This window comes from Canis aureus, chromosome 27 (genome assembly GCF_053574225.1).
Source record: "Canis aureus isolate CA01 chromosome 27, VMU_Caureus_v.1.0, whole genome shotgun sequence".
NCBI lineage: Eukaryota > Metazoa > Chordata > Mammalia > Carnivora > Canidae > Canis > Canis aureus.
The window spans coordinates 20,368,218-20,389,917 of NC_135637.1; the positions used below are offsets into that span (position 1 = coordinate 20,368,218).

The 21,700-nt window shown below is 50.3% G+C and overlaps 2 protein-coding genes across 6 annotated transcripts in view; one reads left to right on the forward strand and one right to left on the reverse strand.

Annotated features, from left to right (window-relative positions):
* Nucleotides 1-11,050, forward strand: part of HNF1A (HNF1 homeobox A) — a 20,804-nt gene extending 9,754 nt beyond the window's left edge. For 2 of the 3 annotated variants that reach the window (XM_077875937.1, XM_077875939.1), the window contains exons 3-9: nucleotides 2,977-3,163; nucleotides 3,616-3,857; nucleotides 4,869-5,363; nucleotides 5,997-6,188; nucleotides 7,364-7,485; nucleotides 7,572-7,716; nucleotides 9,634-11,050. In XM_077875937.1, coding sequence (XP_077732063.1) covers nucleotides 2,977-3,163; nucleotides 3,616-3,857; nucleotides 4,869-5,363; nucleotides 5,997-6,188; nucleotides 7,364-7,485; nucleotides 7,572-7,716; nucleotides 9,634-9,761 — 1,511 coding nt within the window. In that variant the 3' untranslated portion in view covers nucleotides 9,762-11,050. The remainder of the gene's footprint in view (nucleotides 1-2,976; nucleotides 3,164-3,615; nucleotides 3,858-4,868; nucleotides 5,364-5,996; nucleotides 6,189-7,363; nucleotides 7,486-7,571; nucleotides 7,717-9,633) is intronic. The other variant, XM_077875938.1, reaches the window with a different exon arrangement.
* C27H12orf43 (chromosome 27 C12orf43 homolog) lies at nucleotides 10,996-20,812 on the reverse strand. Of its 3 annotated transcripts, XM_077875943.1 has the most exons (7): nucleotides 20,626-20,759; nucleotides 20,103-20,407; nucleotides 15,094-15,136; nucleotides 14,798-14,896; nucleotides 13,624-13,697; nucleotides 12,887-12,977; nucleotides 10,996-12,399 (listed from the first exon to the last, which is right to left on the reverse strand). In XM_077875943.1, the coding sequence occupies exons 2-7, from the start codon at nucleotides 20,344-20,346 to the stop codon at nucleotides 12,045-12,047; spliced, it is 906 nt and encodes a 301-aa protein (XP_077732069.1). In that variant the 5' UTR covers nucleotides 20,347-20,407; nucleotides 20,626-20,759; the 3' UTR covers nucleotides 10,996-12,044. The 3 variants fall into 3 exon arrangements, with proteins under 3 accessions (XP_077732069.1, XP_077732071.1, XP_077732070.1); XM_077875945.1 differs by lacking the exon at nucleotides 20,103-20,407 and having other exon boundaries at nucleotides 10,996-12,396; nucleotides 20,626-20,812; XM_077875944.1 differs by lacking the exon at nucleotides 20,103-20,407 and having other exon boundaries at nucleotides 20,626-20,812.
* Between the last annotated feature and the right edge of the window lie 888 nt (nucleotides 20,813-21,700).

Here is a 21,700-nt window from a genome sequence, read left to right on the forward strand (position 1 = left end):
CCATTGAGTAAGGAGCCTGACTCGGGGCTCAATCCTAGGACCCTGGGATCATGACCTGAGCCAAAGGCAGACACTTAACTGACTGAACCACCCAGGCGCTCCTAAATATATTTTTTAAAGATTTATTTATTTATTTGAGAGACAGAGTACAAGTGAGAGGGGTAGAGGGAGAGGGAGAGAGTCTGAAGCAGATTCCACACTGAGCGCAGAGCTGATGAGGAGCTGGATCTTAGGATCCTGAGATCATGACCTGAGCTGAAACCAAAGTTAGTCACTTAACTGACTATGCCACCTAGGGGCCCCTATTTATTATTTTTAAAATATTTTTTAAAAAGATTTTATTTATTTATTCATGAGACACACACACACGCACACACACACACACACACACACACACACACAGAGGCAGAGACACAGGCAGAGGGAGAAGCAGGCTCCCTGTGGGGAGCCTGATGCAGGACTCGATCCCAGGACCCCTGGATCACCATCTGAGCCAAAGGCAGATGCTCAACCACTGAGCCACCCAGGTGCCCCCCACCCTTTTTAGTATATGTGCAGCTGAAGTGAGCATGTGTCCCTAATTTTTTTTATGTGTCCCTAATTTTTAAAGATTTAATTTTTAAGTCCTCTCCATACCCAATGAGGGGCTCCAACTCACAATCCTGAGATCAAGAATCACAAGCTCCACTGACTGAGGCAGCCAGGTGCTCCCCCTCATTTTATATCTGTTGAGCATCTGCTACTTACCATTTTCTACTGAATGCAAAAAGCAACTTTTAAAAGCTGTGATGATCATTTATATAATTTATTTTTTAAAACTATGATATTGGTAGGGGCACCTGGTTGGCTCAGTTGGTTAAGCAGCCAACTCTTGATTTTGGTTCAGGTAATGATCTCCAGGTCATGAGATTGAGCCCTGAGTTAGGCTCTGCGCTGGGTGTGGAACCTGCTTAATAACATTCTCTCTCTGTCTCTCCATCTGCCCTTCCCCAAACTATGATATTAGTATTATCAAGGGGCTGATTAAAACATTAAGTTAATTGGGGAGCCTGAACGACTCAGTTGTTTAAGTGTCCAACTCCTGCTTGCAGCTCAGGTCCTGATCTCAGGGTCCTGATATGGAGCCCTGTGTCAGGCATCATGCTTGGTGCAAAGTCTGCTTGAGATTCCCTCTGCCTCTCCCCCTGCTTGTGCGCCCTCTCTCCTTCTCTAAGATAAATAAATGAATAAAATCTTAAAAAAAAAAAACAACCCAAACTTCATTTAGGTTAATTAATATTTACTGAGAAGCCACCATGGTGAAGTGTTAATATTTTCTTACAAAGATGATTATGGGGCGGCCCGGGTGGCTCAGCGGTTTAGTGCTGCCTTCAGCCCAGGGTGTGATCCTGGAGACTGGGGATCGAGTCCCACATCGGGCTCCCTGCATGGAGCCTGCTTCTCCCTCTGCCTGTGTCTCTGCCTCTCTCCCTGTATCTCTCATGAATTAATAAAAAAATAAAGTCTTTAACAACAACAATAAAAGATCACCATGGATTGCTTATTCGTGCAGAAATAGCGACACATACTGAGGCCTGAGGAGACGGTGTCTCCACCACCTGTACCTGCCAAAGGAATCCTTTGGGTCTCAGGTGGCTGGGACTGTGTATGACATACTTTGAAGGCACTCTCACTAAAGTGTTTTTAGAAAACTGGCATGGCTTTAGTTTATGCTTCTTAGCAGGTAAAACTTAAATAACACGTAACAAACTCTTCATTTTAGAGTAAGTGTAGACTTTCAGAGCTTCCAGGCAGATAGTACAGAGAAATCCAGTTTATCCCAGACCCAGTTCTCCCTATTATTAACACGAGTATGGGACATTTGTCACGATCAACAAACCAACACTGTCACACAATCAGTCAGTCCATACTTTATTATTCAGATTTCCTCTGTTTTCCCCTAATGTCCTTTTTTCTGGTCCAGGATCCCATCCAGTTGTGGACATACTACATTTCATAGTCATGTTGCCTTTGGTTTCTCTGGCTTGTGACAGTTCCTCAGATTCCTTCCTTGGTTTTGATAGCCTTGACAGTATAATTTTTTTTTTAAGCTGAAATGTTTTAGTTTTCTGGGCCAAGTCACAGTGTCTGGTACTCCAGATCTTGGTCCGGCCTGCTGCCAGGCGAGATGGCCAACCGAGTCAGTGTGAGTGGGCACCCAAACCTCTGCTGCTGAGGATGTTGGAACCTGATGTCCAGCAGGCTTCTAGGGGCTTCTAGGGTTGGCTTTTGGTGAGTCTAATCCCACCTCTCCCCAGAGCACTGACGCTGGCTTCTGCCTGTTGGCACTCAGATGATGAAGGCACTGCTTCTGCATTATCCCTGACTCATCCTTCCTGCCTCCCCTTCCATAAAAAATGTCTTTCCATTTATCTGTTCTAGTCTCTTGATTGCTTGCTCAGAGATCATCGAATGGTTTCCATTAAAGTGGAACCACCTGACAAGGGCTGAGTGGGTCTCTCCTCTCCTGGTTAACCCTTGTATTTTAACTATGATTTATAGGTCCAAAAAGTTTAAAATAGTTCTGCATGTACTCAGGAGATGTGGCTTGGTTCTATTGTGCAGCCCTGGAAAGATATTTGGCCTCTCAAAGCCTTAGCTCTTCATCTGTAAAATAAGATAGCAAACGTGTTAAGTCTAAACAAATGCTAATACTTTCCTGGAGCCTTGTGTTGAGAAGGATTATGAGCTTGTATCTTGGGGCAGTAGAAAACTGTGCAGGAGTTAATTAGCAATGTCTGCCTGGGACACAGGTTAAGACAGTGGTGGTATTTGTGCTGTGTGTCATCACTGGATTAGAGGATTTCTAAGTTCTAGCCATAAGCTTCTTTGGCTCAACACCCTAAAAATGAGAAAGAATCAGGCGCATGGTCAGATGAACTGAAGTGGGGAGGTGGGAGTGACCAGCATCCTCCTCATGGCTCTCTGTGCCTACAGAGTTCACCCACGCAGGGCAAGGTGGGCTGATTGAAGAGCCCACAGGTGATGAGCTGCCAACCAAGAAGGGGCGGAGGAATCGTTTCAAGTGGGGCCCAGCCTCCCAGCAGATCCTGTTCCAGGCCTATGAGAGGCAGAAGAACCCCAGCAAGGAGGAGCGAGAGGCATTGGTGGAGGAGTGCAATAGGTAGAACGGTTGGTGGGTTAGCAGGGCTGGTTTGGTCTGGGCTGGGGCAAGGCTGGGGGAAGGTGGCTCAGAGTTCTGAGGGAGGCTTTGCAGTCCTTGAGAGCTCCTGCTGTTGGCCCAGGGGCACTCAAATCCTGCTCAGTGTCTGGAACCTAGTCCCATTCCTAGTATCCACTCCTCACCTGCCCAAGCAATCCTTGAGTGGCTGCTCATCTCTGTTCCCCCTCATTACTACCCTTTGGCTATTTTGCTCACTCTATGAATGGAGAGACTAAAAGAGGCTCAGACACTTGTTCAAGGTCACCCAGCATAACTGGGATTGGAACCCAGATCTTCTGGCTTTAAACCCTAAGGTAGAAGCCTACTTCTCAGAATTCTCTCCCCTGCCTCCAGCCCCAGGAGAGGGTTCCTCTGAGCCTGGCCTGGAGGCTCATGAGTGGCCATTTCTGCAGGGCGGAATGCATCCAGAGGGGGGTGTCACCATCGCAGGCACAGGGGCTGGGCTCCAACCTTGTCACAGAGGTGCGTGTCTACAACTGGTTTGCCAATCGCCGCAAGGAAGAAGCCTTTCGTCATAAGCTGGCCATGGACACATACAGCGGGCCACCACCTGGGCCAGGCCCGGGCCCCACACTGCCTGCCCACAGCTCTCCGGGCTTGCCCCCACCTGCCCTCTCCCCTAGTAAGGTCCACGGTGAGTGCTGTGGTGGGGGGAGGGTTGAAATAGTGGGTAGAAGAGACATGAGGGTAGGCTGGGGAGCTGGGGAGCATCACGCCAGCGGCAGTAACCACCCAAACCTCTTAGCATTACAGCTTGGTTCCTTATCACTCCCCTCCACTCGTTACACTCCTCTGTCCAGTCCTTTCATCTCCACCCCAGCAACCACTCCGTGACCTTCCATCCAATCCAGCCTAACTTGACTCAGGTCACATCCACTCAAGTCACTCATTTAAGAGCAACTCAATTCAATTCCTTTCAGTTCAATTCAATTCAATTAGATTCAATTCCATTCTGTTTACCTCATTACAATCCAATAGAGTTGCTTTATTTTTTTTATTTATATTTTTTTTTAGAGTTGCTTTAAATTCCACTCAGTTCAACTAAACATAACCCAAGGAAATTACTTTCATTTTGTATGACTCAGTTCAATCCAATCCAATCCAATCCAATCCAATCCAATCCAATCCAATCCAATCCATTTCGATTCGATCTGATCTGATCCGATTCGATTCAATTCAATTCAATCCAATTCAATTCAATCCGATTCAATCCGATTCGATTTGGTTCCATTCAGTTCAACTCCATCATGCTCAATCTAGTTCAATTAATTTCGGTTTCAATTCGACTAGATTTCATTTTGTTTGACTAATTCCCATTGTTTCTATTCAACTCTGTTCTCTGCAGTTTCATTTCAACAACTTCAGTTCACTTTGACCCAGATGTCTTTCATTGCACACCTATCGTCTACCACATATAGCACTGGCCAGTGGGGGCCATGGAGCTAACAAAATGCAGGTCTTGCCTTCAAGGCGTCAGAAGCAGCCAGCGCAGGACCAGGCAGGAGGATGCTCAAGTGGTTTGCTGGCTGCATGTGGAAAGCTGGGGCAAGTGGTCTAAGCAAACTGATGCGGTCTGGAGTGATGGGAGCCACAGAGGGCAGAGAAGTGGGGGGGTTGCTGAGGTCGGACGCTGCTCTCATTCCAGGTGTGCGCTATGGACAGCAAGCAACTAGCGAGGGGGCGGAAGTGCCTTCGAGCAGCGGTGGTCCCTTGGTGACGGTGTCTGCGCCCCTGCACCAAGTGTCCCCCACAGGCCTGGAGCCCAGTCACAGTCTGCTGAGCACCGAAGCCAAGCTGGTGAGTGTCCCCACACCCCGCAGGTGGGGAAGACCCTTCCAACCTGACCTTCCACCTTCCCTTGGCTGGGAGATCCTGGAGTGGTCCCCAGGGAGACAGTGTGGGACCCTCACCCACACTCAGCTTGGTTTCCCCTCCAAGGTCTCAGCAACTGGGGGCCCCTTGCCCCCTGTCAGCACCCTGACAGCACTGCACAGCTTGGAGCAGACCTCCCCAGGCCTCAACCAACAGCCCCAGAATCTCATCATGGCCTCACTTCCCGGGGTCATGGCCATTGGGCCTGGTGAGCCTGCCTCCCTGGGCCCCACGTTCACCAACACGGGTGCCTCCACCCTGGTCATTGGTAAGTTGGTGGGCATGGGGGGACACCTGGGTGGGAGGGCTCATGAGGCTTCCACAGAATCCAGAAGCTGGAGGAGCCACTGGGACTCATTTATTCACTCATTTATTCATATACTTATTGAGTGCTTGCACTGTGCCAGGCACTATGCTACATCAGCGATACACAAGTGAACCAAACACACCAAAATCTCAATGACTCAAGTGGGGAGGTAGACAGAAAACATAATACAGACATTAGATAATATCTTGGAAAGCAAAATGTCTATGGGAAAACTAAGTGGGGAAAGAGGGAGTCAAAATTTTGTAGATTATACAGTTTTTTTTTACTTTTTTAAGCCCAAGAAGACTTTATTTGGGGGTACCATTATGCAGAGGCTGAATATATAAGACAGGGAGCTGCTGGGAGAGGAGCCCAGAGTTAAGCCGCAGGGCCTTTGCACTGCTGTGGAACCCCAGGGCCATGGGATCCTAGTTTGACAGCCCCTGCCCATATGATGTGTTAGAGGCTCAGAGTGGTGGAGTGACTTGCCAAGACCATGTAAGTTAGTGACAGGTCCTAGTGTGAAGGGGTCTCCTGGTTCCCTGTTCCCTTCCCAACAGGAGGCCTGGCTGACTCCTGTTCCTCCTTCTCCAGGCCTGGCCTCCACTCAGGCCCAGAGCGTGCCAGTCATCAACAGCATGGGCAGCAGCCTGACCACCCTGCAGCCAGTCCAGTTCTCCCAGCCACTGCACCCTTCCTACCAGCAGCCACTCATGTCTCCCATGCAGAGCCATGTGGCCCAGAGCCCCTTCATGGCCACCATGGCCCAGATTCAGAGCCCCCATGGTGAGTACTCCTAGCCTCATGCTGGGGGAGTGGGTGGGAGGGGCTGGGGGGAGGGGAGGTTGGGGGGAGATAGGGAAGCTTAGCAGCTCTCGTGGTGTGTGTGTGTGTGAGTGTGTGCATGCGTGCAGGGCACACACGTGAGCGCCTCTGTGCTGAGGGGGTCTGCAGGGGCTCAGATTCGTACCTGTGGGCGAGAACATGTTCCAGCATGTGAATGTGTGTGGTCGTGCACGCACACGAGTTTCCGTGAGTGGAGGTGCAAGTGGATGTTGATCGGTGTTTGCAGGTGCACAAGCCACGTGTGGGAGGACAGGTCATAGTCCTTTCTCTGAAACGCATGGGGCCACGTGTCTCAGAAGTCCCACTTCTCAGAATTTAGAAAGGTGGTAGGGTGCATCCACCATATATTCTATCACACTCCGCACAGGGTTGGGGCAGCATCTTGTCATCAAAGCCCTGGGATTTCTGTGGCCGAAGGTAGAATGCCATGAGGTGGGTTAATAAAGACTTTGCGTAACTTCACATCAGGGTCGGGTCAGAGTTTGCCACCAAATGAGCTCTAGTGCTACTGAGTTTATGAAAATCTGTTGGTTTTCAGACCTTTCTGGAACTTGGCATTTAGAGTAAGGGACTGTGGACCTGTCTGTGTGGGTTTGGTTGAGTGCCTGTACTTCCGTGTGTATGGTTTTATCAGAGTCACTGTGAGAATATGTGGTTTATGTGCTTTTCTCCTGGCGCCTGAGTGCATTTTGGAGGGTCTGGGCTGTAGGTGAAACTTTGGGTTACATTTTGGAGAGGTGTCCTGGGGGTGGAGCTACGCTGTCCTCTGCTCTGTGCACCCACTAATGGGGGTTGCCAGCCTTTCCCTCCATGGCCTGTACTTAGTACAATAGCACTGTGCCTCCCAGCGCCGGTCATACCTGTGGTCCCCAGGTGTTGGGTGTGGGTTCCTGGGCCTCCACCAAGCCAGCCTGAGCAGGGTCTTGTAGTTGGGGAGAGGATCTAACCCCTCTATCTGGAGCTCCCAGTTTTGGAAATCTGTCCTGAGTCCCTAACCACTGCTCCACTGCCCCACTTCCCCCAGAGCACCCAGCTTTGAGGCCTTCTTGGGAGGGGTCCAGCCTGGCCCAGGATGCCATGTCTTTATATCCCTCTCTCTCCTCCCTTGTGGCCAGCCCTCTACAGCCACAAGCCCGAGGTGGCCCAGTACACCCACACGGGCCTGCTTCCGCAGACCATGCTCATCACCGACACTACCAACCTGAGCGCCCTGGCCAGCCTCACGCCCACCAAGCAGGTAAGGCCCAGGCCGCCCCCCCCTTGATCAGGCCCCTCTGCAAAGTGCTCCCATGGGGAACTCAGGAGGCTGCTCTGTCCCCCCAGGTCTTCACCTCAGATGCTGAGGCCTCCAGTGAGTCCGGGCTTCATACGCCGGCGTCTCAGACCACCACCATCCACATCCCCAGCCAGGATCCTGTTGGCATCCAGCACCTGCAGCCTGCCCACCGGCTCAGCGCCAGCCCCACCGGTGAGCAGCCTTTCCCTGCTCCCTCAGCTGGGGAGGAAGGTGTGTGCCACAAGCGGGAGGGCACCCTGTGCTCCCCTGAAGTCAGCCAAGAGGGGTACGAAACCACAGGAAAATGGGCCTATCTTACAGGAATGTCTCGTTGACTCTGTTGAGGAAAAAGATTAATTGAAAGAGGCAGAGGGTACTGATGAGGAGTACGCGGGGCTGCCCATGGGGCCAGAAGCGGCGCACAGGCGTGTTGGTGTTGCTCAGGGCTTAGCCCTGTTTGAGTATGTTGCCCACATTTAAAAGTTAGCTTTCACAAAGAAATCATGGTTTCTGGCTTTTCTTGGAAAATTGGAGACTCATGTTCCCATGTAGTGACAACAGAGTGTGGGCTCTCCAGGTCACCACATCCCACTTGACCCATTCGGTTCAAGTCCCTGGTGCCCTGCATCTGCAGTGATGAAGAGCAGGCCCCTGGAAGTCAGGCTGCTGGGCTCTGAGGCCGCAGGCGATCACTTGCTAAGTGCGTGACTTTAGGCCACTACCCTGCTCTCCATTCCCCTCCCGGAGCCTCAGCTTCCTTTCTCTAGTGCTAGTGGCTGCAGTGACAAGTTACTGAGGGATCCATGGGCCAGCCTCCATGCTTCATCCATGGGGCATGTGTCATCGTCCCCATTTTACAAATGAGAATTTGCACACTCAGGAGGTGAGGGACTTGACCTTGCCTCTGACAGTGACCAGGTGGCAGGGCCAGGACTTGAACCCAGGTCCAAACTCAGAGCCCATTCTTTTAGCCACTGGAGTCAGCCAGGGTTCTGTTTGAGACACAAGCCAACAGGAATACAGTGTTGACCCCTGAATAACACGGGTTTTGAACAGCCTGGGTCCACTTGTATGCTGATTTTTTTTGGTAGAGCACAGGACTGTTAAAAGTACTTTCTTTTCCTTAGGATGTTCTTTTTTTTTCTTAAAGATTTTATTTATTTATTCATGAGAGACACACAGAGAGGCAGAGACAAAGGCAGAGGTAAAAGCAGGCTCCCTTTGGGGAGCCTGATGTGGGACTCGATCCCAGGACCCTGGGATCACGACCTGAGCCAAAGGCAGATGCTCAACCACTGAGCCACCCAGGCGCCTCTCCTTAGGATGTTCTTAGTAACATTTCTCTAGCTTACTTTGTTGTAAGAATACCACGTATAATACCTAGAACACGCAAAATATGTGCTGACTGTATATGTTACTGGTACGGCTTCTGGCTAATAGTAGGCTATTAGTAGTTAAGTTTTTGGGGAGTCAAAAGTAATATGCAGATTTTTGACTGTGCAGGGGGTCAGTGCCCCCAACCCCCACACTGTTAAAGGGCCAACACAAGTATATGTAAGAAACTGGCTCAGGTGCCTGTGGGATGGCAAGTCTGAAAGCTGTAGGGCAGACCAGCAGGCTGGCAACAGAGGTAGGATTCCTTTTTCTCTAGGGAACCACAGCTTTTGTTCCTAAAGCCTTCAAATGATTAGATGAGACTCCCTCACGTCTTCAAGAGAAATCTCTCACTGTTTCCAGCCAACTGATTATAGGTGTTAACCACATCTACAAAATACCTCCACTGTGATACTTAAATGTTTGGTTCAATGCCTGTTCTATAGCCTAGCAACGCTGACGCATAAAACTAACCACACCATCTCACCAGGGCTTCTCAAATGTTTCCACTAAAATGTTCTGAGGAGGCCACTCACTGTGCGGCCCCCGAGCCTGGCTGGGGGCGTTGATGAGACCCAAGCATAGAGGTTTGGTTTTGGAGTTCTGGTTATCTGCTGCAGTTCAGGGGATGGCAAGGCCTCGTGTCCTCGGTGCCAAGAACCCCTTGGGATGGGTGGGCGAGGTGGGGTCAGGAAGGGCTTGGCCGGCAGCCAGCTGTCTCACTCGCCCCTGCAGTGTCCTCCAGCAGCCTGGTGTTGTACCAGAGCTCCGACTCCAACAACGGCCACAGCCACCTGTTGCCATCCAACCACAGCGTCATCGAGACCTTCATTTCCACGCAGATGGCTTCATCCTCCCAGTAACCATGGCAACGCCTCCCAGGGGCTGGGCCCTGCCTGGAGCCTGCCTGGCCTACTTGGGGGGTGACTGGGACATCTGAGCCTGTGACACTTTCACTGCCACCGGAGTGCAGCCTGAAAACTGTGCCTTGGTTCCCAGCCTGCTCTGTCAGCGTCAGAAAGAGTTCCAAGGCTCCCCGACCTCAGGAGGGCTGCTTCAGTGCCCAAGAGGGGACTGTGGAGAGCTGGGAAGCAGAGCAAGACACAGGAGGGACTGTTCCTGGTGCTCAGGGTCAATCTTGTCATTTGGAACACAAGGGCCGGCCTTTGGATTTGGGGACCCTGGTGCCCCTGGTGCCCCCAGCCCATGCCTGTGGAGAGCCCCAGAACCCCCAAGGGCACTCTGGCAGTTGCACTTCTCAAGACATGAGGCTGTGGAGCTGTGACTCACTGAGCTCCAAGAGGCCCAGGATCAACACAGCCCCATCCTGTCACCTGTGTCCTGATCAGGTCCCTCCACCCTGCTCCCCTTCTAGCTATAGTCCCACATGCCTGTTTGTACCTACCCTGCCCCTAATCGCATGAGCATTCCCCAAGTGGTTCCTCTGTGCTGGGGCCTGGGGCTTGGATGCAACCCCCTGGGAGAGCTCCAGCTAGCAGCAAAAAGCATGCAGGGCTCTCCAGCTTTTCTCGTGCTGAGCCATCCCTCTCTGCAGCCTCTTGGCCGTCCATTCTCCTGGGTATCACACCTCTAATGCCAGTCTGGCATCTTGCCTCTGCGGGAAAGACCCCCTCTGGGCTAGGAAATCATCTCTGCCCCATGGGAGCCTTGCGACTGCGCCTGGTGCTGTCAGGATTCTGAGCAACAGCTCCTCTGGCCTGTGGGGCCCTGCAGCCCCTCCCTGGTTTGGGGAAGAAGCTGCTGAGCTTGGAAGGCACCAAGGCCTTCCCTACATGGGCTAATGGCAGTGGCAGATCCGAGGGGCCCAGAGAAGGGAAAGGAACCAGTGGAGAGAAGCCACTTGCATGGACAGGATTGTCACAGGGCTGGCTGAGGGATGGGGAGAGGTCCAGCCACACCCAGGCCCCTGAGGTCCCGAGTGCCACCAAGAGAGACAAGCCAGCTGTGTAAACCTGGGGCTCCGTGGCCTCCACTTCCTGGGGCTGCTGCAGATAACCTGGCTTGCAGACTGCTCCCATCCTGGGACTGAGGAAGGGGCCAGGGAAGAACCAGCGCCCCCTGCAGCTTGCAGCCAGCTAAGGGCAAACCTGTACATTTATTTAACTTTTAGTAAAGGAAAGGAGGAACGGAAGAGTGGAAATGAGTAGTGGAAACTTCTTGCTTGTCCACACAGCGCCCAGGTGGGGCTGGGCAGGCAGAGGGAGGCGGGGGGTGGGGGGGTGGGGGAGGGTGAGGGCTGGGGCCTGAGGAGAGATGGCTCAGCGCACAGACTCTCAGGTCCCACCTCTGTCTTTGTTACTCGGCTGAACTCCGGAGGCAAGGCCACGAAGCCAGAATTTCCCCTTAACTCTGAGCTGCTCCTCTTTCCTGCAGAACACTCCTGGTGTGTAAAACCCCATCCACAAGTGCTGCGATACTTTCCAGTCTTGAGGCTGGGGTGCGGGAACACCCACTGGGCTGCAGGCAGCAGGACACCACCTATGTAATGTTTACTTAAAATGTCTCATCAAGGTTCAGCATTGATATGGAGGCAGCACCCCAATCACTTTAAGTTTGGGGTCTCTCGACAATTTATTTTCAATAATCTGGCTGGCTCAGAGACATGATTGTACATGGTACATTCACAAATGGAAAAGACTTCTGGAAATCTGGAGTGGGGGACGAATCTCTCCTTTTTCAGACAATGTTACATCAAATCTGTGTGGCCTGGAGGGAGAAGTACAAAACTCTTTCTGGGCCGACCCCTTTCCTCCATCTCTTAAGGTGGTCTCCCCCACCAGGCTGAGGAGGTGGGAGGGAAGGCAAAGCTCTCTCTTCACATGCTCTCCTCAGACAGGACCGGGAAGATGGAAGCTTCACCACTTGATCATCAACAGTCTTGAAAAACTGGAAGGCCATGGAGTGTTCTGGAACCACAGGTCTGCCCCAGCCCCAGTGGGAGCCAGATGGGCAGGCCTTGATTAGACTTCTCACCCTACAGCCCTCTTTGTCCCAACTCTTGGGCAAGCCCCAGTCACAGGCAGAGTATGGTCTTGCCATCCAAGTTCTCGGACTTGGAGAGGGAGGTGGGGCTTGGAAGTGCCTTTGTCCTCGGGCTAGTAGAGCCCTGTGCCCATGGGCAGGGGTCAGTGTGCAGGAGCAGCCATTGCACTCTTTGTTGATGAGAATGGGGAAGCCTCATTGGCCTTCTTGGCTTTTTTCTTCCTTCTTTTCTTTTTGGTCCCAAGTGATGCCTGGTCTCCACTGAGCTTGGGGGACTGCTGTTCCTGCTTCCCACCTGTAGTCCCATACGTGGTGGTGGTGGCAGCGACCAGGTCGGCACTGGCCTCCTTCTTGGCCTTCTTTTTCAACTTCTTTTTCTTCTTCTTTGCCTCTCCTCCCACTTTGATGGGACTGTGGATGGCAGATTCCTGGAGGATGTCGGAGGCCGACACAGCTGCCTCCCGGCATCGCTGCCACTCCTCCTCACTGTCCTCGCTGCTGCAAGGGAGGGCATGGAGTGGGCACAGGGTCCCAGAGCTGCCTCTCACTGCCCTCAGTATCAGCCACCCGGAAGAGGACCCAGGGGGAGGCGGCTAGAGAGCTCTGGCTTGGGAGTAAGGCCAGTCTGGGCGCCAACCTTGGCTTCTCTGCTTCCTAGCTGTGTGACTTCATTAAGTGATGTCTCCTCTCTGACCCTCAGTGTCATCTACAAAATGAGGATCTTAGCAGAGCCCTGGTCTCATGGGGATGCCCCAGGAGTGAGGTGTCTGGCATAAGATGGTGCTCAAAAAGCAGTAAAAATCTAAAGCCAACACGCAGCAGAACCTCTTCCCCCTCCAACCAAGGGCACTACTTCTCGAGCTACCTGACAGGGCTCCTTCTTGGTCTGGATCTTGTCAGATTCTGCTCGGCTATTCCAGGGGACTGACAAATACAGACAACGGGCAAAAAGGAGTGGACAGGAGACAAGAGAGTGAGACCTCACCTGGAGCTGGAAGGTAATCGCTTTCGACCAGGCTGGGGAGCCTCTTTCTTCTCAGAGCCTCCAGGGATGGATGTGAAAAAGAGACGGAAACCTAAAATCCAAAGGGGCCAAGTAAGCCCTGCCAGGGACTGGCCCCTTCTCCCAGATGCCAGGGCTGCCCTGCCCCTGCCCTCAAGGAACTCCACACCCGGAGGCAAAGACCCAGGAATCATTGTTGGCTGACTACAAAAAGGTGCCCTGTACATTGAGAGGCACACATGGTGCCTGCTGGAGCCAGGGACGGGGTACTGAGGGGAGGCCAGCTGCCCCATCAGGTCAGCAAGCCCTAAGAGGAAGCGGAAGCCAGCAGGTGAACCTTCTGCCTCAGGCCGCTTCCACAGTGGCAAGGGAACTGGGCAGGGGACAGAGACTCAGCCGGAGTGGCTGAGGGTGGGAGCGGCTATGGGTGGTGGTGGTACGACACTCCCACTCCGGCTTCGACACACAAAGGTACTCCAGGGAAGTGGAGTAAGGCCAGTCTGGTGCCAACCTCGGCTTCTCTGGGGAAGGGAAGTGACTTCATTTCTCAGAGCCTCAGCTTCCCCCACGGCTCCCCTTGTAAACGAGGGCATCATCATCACACCTGCCTCAGAGAGGGCTGTGTGGATCAAAGAGCATACCCAAACCGTTTGCCTGCCCCAGACACACAGCAGGTGGGTAAAGAAACAACAGCTGGCATTAGTAGTATGACTGCTCACCATCATCCTCTGTGGAGACTTTCTGTACCTCAGCCTTTCTCAGCTCCTTCACTACTTCTGAGATGGTAATTGAGCTATGGAAGAAAGAAATGTTTTTCTTTTTTAAAATTTTTATTTATTTATTCATGAGAGACACACAGAGAGAGGCAGAGACACAGGCAGAGGGAGAAGCAGGCTCCATGCAGGGAGTCTGATGCGGGACTCAAACCCGGGAATCCGGGATCATGCCCTGAGCCAAAGGCAGGCAGGCGCCCAACTGCTGAGCCATCCAGGCGTCCCAAGAAATGGTTTTTAGGATGAGATTTGGGGTAACAAGAAAAAAAAAATTAAAACAATATTTTTTAAAAGTGGCGGGAACAGGGGCATGTGATGTGAAATACTACAGCAGGAAGCACACTGGCCTGATTAAGGATGGTAACGCTAATAGCCATAACATACTGAACAGCCCTTGGCAGCTCAAATTGCAGTGCTTCAGTTCTTGGAACCTCACTTTATTCCAGACAGTGTTGAAGAAGTTTTAAAGATACCCACAGTACAATAAAATGAATGTAATCTAAAACAGAGCAAACAGTAGATGGGCCAGGAGGGAAGGAAATTGCTGGAGAGAGGGCTGCATGTTTTGCTTTGAGCTTCCTGGCAGCAAGTATGAAAAGGGAAATAAGACCAATCTGGAGAACTGGTTTGGAGGTCAGCTTCTAGAGCAGGGCAGACCTGTTTTTCTGTTTGCTTCTTCTCTTAATTTTTAAGTATTTTTTAAAAATGTGAGGTAATTAGGGATTGACACTCAAGAAATAGTAATTTTGGCACCTCTAGCCCTCCTGTGGTAGGAACGAGCTCCTGCTTCTTGGGTTCCTCTCACTTTCAAGGCAGCAGGATCATATAGTGGCTAAGAGTGTGGCCTCTAAGGCCAAGCACACCTGGGTTTGAGTCCCAGCCCTGCTCCTCACACCCTGTGGCTTCAAGCAAATCTCCATCTCCCAGGCAGCGTTTCCTCATCTACAGAACGAGGACAACTACAGGACCTATATCACGGGCTGATTATGAATGCCATCAGGTGACATCCAGCACATGCTTATCACAGTGCCTGCCTTACAGCCTAAGCTCCCAGCCAGTGTGAGCCATCCCTGTTCATCTTAAATAGAGGCAGGAGGAGAGAAGGTACATTGTTGGTTACCTGTCCAGCAGAGCTCCTAGCTTCTTGGCTACGTGGGCTCGGAATTCGGGGGTGGTCTGAAGCTCATTGCCGTCCTGTTCGTGTTCATCCACTTTACGCCTACAACACACATGAAAGGACCTCACTTCCTGCCAACTCAGCAGCTGCTCCCCATGCCCACCCCCATAAGGGCAGGGACTACATGGGTCTCCTTGACCCTGATATCCCAAGGCTCTAACCTTGCGTGTCTGGCTAATGGCAGGGGATGGCTATTTGTTGAAAGGACAGATTAAACTTGAACCCAAAGTGCACAGTACCTGAGGCTTGGCTGGCTGGCTGGCCGCTGATTATTTGCAGCATCTGTAGAAATAAGAAAAATTGAGGCATTTATAGGGGAAATGACAGCAACGGTTGGATGTGATTTACATGTAGAACACACTGAATGATCCCAACAACCCTGTTAAAGGAGTCATTATCCATTCTGCAGAAGAGGAAGTCGAGGAAGGAGATGTAAACTAACTTGGCCAGAGTCATGCAGCTACTCAGTGTGACAGAGCTGGGGCAAGATCCAGGTCATCTGGCTCCAGAGCCCCCTCTGAACCTCCATGCTGGATAAGAAAGTCTAAGTGTACTTGATTTCGGCACTTATTGTGTACATAGTTTGCCTGGCTGTGTGCTAAGGGCTGTGGAGAGAGAAGGCGGCTCATTTACGCAGGTTACGGTTTTCAAGCCGACACTGGGGATGCCTGGCCTGGTGGTCGTTCGCTCAACCAAATACTGAAGCTCTATTATTATTCTGGTGGTGTGCCAGTTGCTGATCAATTTAGACATAGATCCCAGCTGTCATGGTGCTTACATTCTAGTTGGTGGATATGGAAGACAAAACCCACACAATTAGAATATAAAATTAGATCATGATAAATATAGGGGGAGCAAACAAAGCAGGGGCTTTGAGGAAGTGGGGGAGGATCTAAGTGGAGGAAAATTTTATAAAGGTGGGCAGAGAGGACTTCACTGATAGGTGACATGTGAACAGAGATTTCAGAGAGGCAAGGGAGTGAGCCAAGTGGCTCCCTGGGGAAGAGTCTTCCAGGTAGAGGGAAGAGCACCTGCAAAGGCCTTGAGGCAGTTTACAACTAGCAAGGAGATTGCTGTGGTTGTGGCCCAGTGAGTTGGGGAGAAGCAGAAATGGGGGCCTTATGGGGGCCAGATCATGAAAGGCCTGATGAGCCAACATGAGGACTTGGGCCTTGAGGGAGGGAGAAGCCACTGGAGGACTCTGCAGAGGAGGGACATAAATGGACTTGGGATTTGACACCCAACTGTAAAACCCTGGCTGCAGTGTAGACACAAGACCACACTGGGGTGAGGGCAGGAGGGGGCCACAGTAATTGTGGAGATGAGAAGTGGCGGACCCTGGATCCATGTATTTTGAAGGAGTCAACAGGATTCTGCTGATGGACGAGACAGATGGTGTGAGAGATGGAGAGATGGTTCTCAGGTTTTTGACTCGAGTAATGGGACAAAATACGCTCGTGTGTTTAAGGAGCCAATTGGACAAAATGATCACTTGGTAACTCTGGGCCCTAAGCAGGGCCACATGGCCTTGAACAACTCCAGGGCACGCAGTTCACATTGTAGTCTGTGTCAAGCGTCCTTTGGAGGACAACACAGAACGCAGGGTGCCCGATGCTCCTGGGTTTGGGGAATATGGGAACCTGGGATGGACCCAGTCCTTCTTTCTGAGCACATAATCCCAAGGAGGAGGAGTATTTCCTCTTTCATGACTACAGAGCAAGGGCGGTGACATAATGTCACGGAATAGCAACAGTATTAGACCCTAAACCCCGGAAGACAGGGTTAAGTTCCAGTTCTTCCACTGTGACTCTGGGCAAGTCACCAGATCTCCCCGGGCCTTTTTTTGTCATCTACAAAATGGGGATAAGACCACTAACTTCCCAGAGTTAGTGTGAGGACATAGTGAAGTTTTGCAATATTTTAGACACTTTGTTGGCATGCCTGTTTCCTCTCTGGATTGTAAGGGGCTGGAACACATGGTCTGCCTCTTGTTATCTTTACACCTCCAGCTCCTGACATAGTGCCTTGGTGTGGAAGAAATGTTGCATGAAGTAATCAAAGTGTATGTTGCTCTACAATGTAAGTGATTGGAGGTACAGATGATTACAGAGCTGTATGAAGGGTTACAGTAATAATAGAGTCACCAAGGGGCACCTGGGTGGCGCAGTCTGTTAAACTCTTGATTTCAGCTCAGGTCACAATCTCAGGGTTGTGAGATGGAGCCCTGTATCAGGCTCTGCGCTGGGTGTAGAGCTGACTTAAGATTCTCTCTCCCTCTCCCTCTGCCCACCCGCCCCACGTGAGCATGCTCTTTCTCAAAAAAAAAAAAAAAAAAAAAAAGATCTTAATAATATAGTGATCTACATTTCCACATGTTCGTGGACCAAAGGGTAGGAGTTTTGCCCACAATAGGCCTTTGTCTGTGGCAGGGAGTGGCAGTATAGTAGTTAATAGCACGGGCTCCGAGTCGACCTGGATTTATGCCTGGCTCCACTACCTACAAGCTGGACCTTTCTGAGCATCCACTTTCTCATCTGTAAAATGGGGCTAATAATTGCTGGAAAAGTTAAACAACAAATACAAAGTGTTTAGAACAGGACACACAGTGGCACCTGGGTGGCTCAGTTGGTTAAGTGTTTGACTCCTGATTTCAGCTCAGGTCATGATCTCAGGGTCATGAGATTGAGCCCTGCGTCAGGCTCTGTGCTCAGTGTGGAATCTGCCTGAGTTTCTTTCTCTCTCTCTGCCTCCACCCCTAAGTAAACAAAATCTAAGGAAAAAAAAAAAAAAAAAAGAACAGGCACACAGTGAACACTCAACTCATAGTGGCTATTATCATTAGAATAGCCCAGGAATGTATGTCAAGTGTTCAGTATTTTTTCCTGGCACACAGTAAGTGCTCAATTAATAGTAGGGTTTATCAGCAGCAGCTACATCTACTTTGATCAGCAGAAGGTTTACAATTTCACAAAAACAATGAGTTGTAAAGCTGATATCTTGGATGCCACTTCTCACATGTGCATCTCATTTTTTTTTCTTGTTAAAGATTTTATTTATTTATTCATGAGAGACACACACACACAAAGGGAGAGACACAGGCAGAGCGAGAAGCAGGCTCCACGCTCGGAGCCCAATGTGGGACTCGATCCCGGGACTCCAGGATCACGCCCTGGGCTGAAGGCAGGTGCTAAACCACTGAGCCACCCAGGTGTCCCTCATCTCTTCATTTGTTGGTCAAAGTTGTTCATGTTTGAAACTCCCAACAATCCCAGGACTTAGGCATTTTACACATGAGGAAATTGTGGCTCTAAGAAATTATTTTACTTGCCTGGGACTATCCTTCAGCGCTGGCACTTGATATCAAGTCCTCCCTCTACTGCTACAGAGAAGTCCATTCTGTCAAGACAGAAGCAACTGGACTGGAAGTCTGGTTGTGGAGTCTCATTCCCTCATTCATCAGAGACGTGCCTTTCTGGCAAGTTCATTCCAGAACTATTTTCCTGAGCACCGTGCTAGGCCCCGGGGATACCACGGTGAAGGGACAGGCCAGAACCCAGCCTTCATTAAAGTCACATCACATATCCTCTCACTAAAATATCTGTGGAGTAAGTCAGGCCAGGGTTGACTCCTACCGGCTAGGGATGCAGGGATGAAAAGAAAAAAGACAAGAGGCAACCATAGGGGAAGAGGAAACACTATCTATGAAGGGAATCACAAGAGGTATGATGGTAGCACTGTGAAGACATGTAACCAGCTTTTCTGAAACGGTGGTATCTCAGCTGTGTCAAAGGGTAAGCATGAATTAAGCAGGAGAGAGCAAGTAGTCCACATAGAGAGACCAATCACATAACTATTGCCATTTATTGGGCCTTTAATACGTGCCAAACATTGTAGATGTACCATCTCAGTTATTTCTCAATCTTGGGGAGGGGAGGGAGGCTGCCATCACCCTACTGTACGAGTACCTTGCCCAAATTCTCATTGCTAGCGAGTGATGGAGCTGGAAAGGCAGACCTGTATATAGAAGTTCAAGAGAGAAGTGCTGAGTTATGGTGTCCAGAGATGAGAGGATGTAATTTGGTTTGGAGTCTACCTATGGGAAATGCAACATAGCAAGACAGCAGAGCAGGAAGGGAGAGGCAGGCAGGCAGGGAATGGATTCCCAAAGGGCTTGTAAATCTTTTCAAACAAAAGCAGGGATTCTTTGCCTTGCTATGCCTGCTCTGGCAATCTGGTAAAGCCTAGCTCCTTCCTCAGAATAATGTTTTATTTTTATTTTTTATTTTTTTAGAATAATGTTTTAAATGCATAAAACACAACACATACGATTACAAAGAAAACCAATGATACAGAAATCCAGTTATCAGCAATAGTGAAAAATAAATAAATAAATTTGGCACATTACTTAGTAAAGGACAGGGAAGGCTAGGTAGAAAGAGACAGGTAGGGAGGGGGCTATGTAAGCAGGCTCATAGAAATTCCAGATGTGGAGAAATGTTATAGACAAGATATTAACCAGAGAGCAGAGAACAAAACAAATCCACCTTGTTTGTTTTAAATATAGACGAGATATTTTCATGTTTACAAATCCACCTTGTTTAAATGTTATAGACAAGATATTTACCCAGTTCCTTGGTCAGTTTTCTATAAAAGACTGAGCATAAAAGCCCTTAGAGGGAACACATTCACAACCCCTCTCACTCTAGAGAGATTTTCTCTGTTCTCATTTTCCCTTAATAAACTTTCTCTTCAGGGATCCCCGGATGGCTCAGCGGTTTGGCTCCTGCCTTCGACCCAGGGCGTGATCCCGGGGTCCTGGGATCGAGTCCCCGGCAGGCTCCCTGCATGGAGCCTGCTTCTCCCTCTGCCTGTGTCTCTGCCTCTCTCTGTCTTTCATGAATAAATAAATAAAATCTTAAGCAAACAAAAAAACAACCCTTCACTTCATTTCACCGTTTTGTCTGCAAGATTTCATTCTTGGACTCTGTGAGACAAGAACCCTGCAACGTGACTCTATGGGCTTCTATATTAATACATTTTTAATACATTAAGCAAGATCTACTGATAAGCCTAAAAATGACTGCAATTTTATAACAGGGATGAGTGTAAATTATATTCCCCCAACATTTTACTGTGAATAAATGATAGTTTAATACATATGCAAAGACGGTAATGGGATATGAAAATCTGTGACTTTGTTAGGATAAAGTAACAGGTATTGCTCGAAGTACTGTAGTTTTTTGCTCACATGTAGGACAGGAAGCGCTGCTAAATTTCAAATGCAGGTTAGTGAAGGTCAAGGTGAAATACTTTTCCGATTCCAAATTCACAGATCCTGTGGACTCTACCCCGTGCTGAAGGGTTTTGGACTGACTCCTAGGGTACGAGAGCGTCCCGGTGGGACGCAGGAGGGCTCCGCTCGCTCGTTCGCAGCCCCAAGGTGTGAAAACGTGCTGGAGGCCGGGATCCAGGAAGGGGGGTGTCGCAGTCATCTCAGGGAGGCGGCAGGCTGCCGGAGTGTGGCGGTGACGGTGGGCCGAAGGAAACAGAGTCCTGCGACATGCGGGGCCTCAGTTTCCCTGACTGGGACAATGAGACAACCCTCCCTGTTCCCCCTGCCCGCTCTTTGATCCTGAGTCCCACCCCGTCCCTGGAGCTTTCTCAGCGAGAGAAGTCGAGCCCGCGTCACGCCCTCCTCACCATCCATCCTCTCAGACCCCAGGGGAAGACCCTACGCCTTTCGGCCAGACGCCCTGAACACAGCCTCCTACCGGCTCTTGGCTTCTCTGGCCCTCTCGGGCACTGCTCCAAGCCCCAGGCCGGCATCGCTGCCTCGCGGCACCGTGCCAACTCCTCCGCATCGCTGCCGCTGCTGCTGCTGCTGCTTTCCAAATCGCTCAGGGCGCCATTGGGCGCCGCCATCTTGAGCCACCGCAGAGGATTGTGGGGAGCGCTTCTGCTAGCGAACTTTCTTCACAGCCGCACTGAGGGCGGAGAAGCGCAGGGTATTGTGGGGATTGTAGTTCTCAGACTGCGGCCTTCCTCGGCCACGAACTACCTACCCCCTGAGGGTTTCCTCCAACTAGAAGGGCCCAGAAGTGAACTTTTCCATGCTTTTCTTGATGAGGAAAATGAAACCTACAGAGGAGAAGGAATTGCCTACGGTCATTCAGGGAGTTAATGACAAAACGAACATTGGTTCCCAGGCTTTGATCCAATGTAGTTTCAGGTCAGTGTTATGTTTGTTCCACTAATCCCCAGATTCATCTAGGCAAGAGAAACACCGTAGGGAACTTGTTAGAAGTTATTGTGTCTAACAAAAATTAACCAAATGAGAGTGAGCATGCAACTCTTGATCTTGGGGTTGTAAGTTCGAGCCCCAAGCTGGGTGTAGAGATTACTTAAAAAAAAAAAAAAAAAAAATCTTAAAAAACCCTCTTTGGCCTTGGGCTTTTCCATTATGAAAGAGAAGAAGGTGACTTATACTTAAAATTAAAAAAATATTTTTTGAGAAGATTTATTTGAGAGAGAGAGCACCAGCAGGCAGAGGGAGAGGGAGAAGCAGGCTTTCCACTGAGCAGGGAGCAAGACTCAGGACTCAGGGTGGATCCTAGGACCCTGAGATCATAACCTGAGCTGAAGACAGACACTTAACCACTGAGCCATCCAGGCACCCCTCCCTTTTTTAATTTTAATTTTAATTTTTTAAGATTTTACTTATTTATTCATGAGCAACACAGAGAGACAGACAGAGAGAGAGGCAGAGACACAGGCAGAGGGAGAAGCAGGCTCCATGCAGGGAGCCCGATGTGGGACTCAATCCAGGGTCTGCAGGATCATGCCCGG

What these genes read in the sequence shown, in the direction of transcription:
- C27H12orf43 (XM_077875943.1), bottom strand. Translation starts at nt 20,346, where the DNA reads ATGACTGCGACACCCCCCTTCCTGGATCCCGGCCTCCAGCACGTTTTC. An exon ending in AGTCTCCACAGAGGATGATG is followed by an intron (nt 12,978 to 13,623) that starts GTGAGCAGTCAT and finishes TTTGGATTTTAG; the next exon opens with GTTTCCGTCTCTTTTTCACA. An exon ending in CGATTACCTTCCAGCTCCAG is followed by an intron (nt 12,400 to 12,886) that starts GTGAGGTCTCAC and finishes CCTCCCTTGCAG; the next exon opens with CAGCGAGGACAGTGAGGAGG.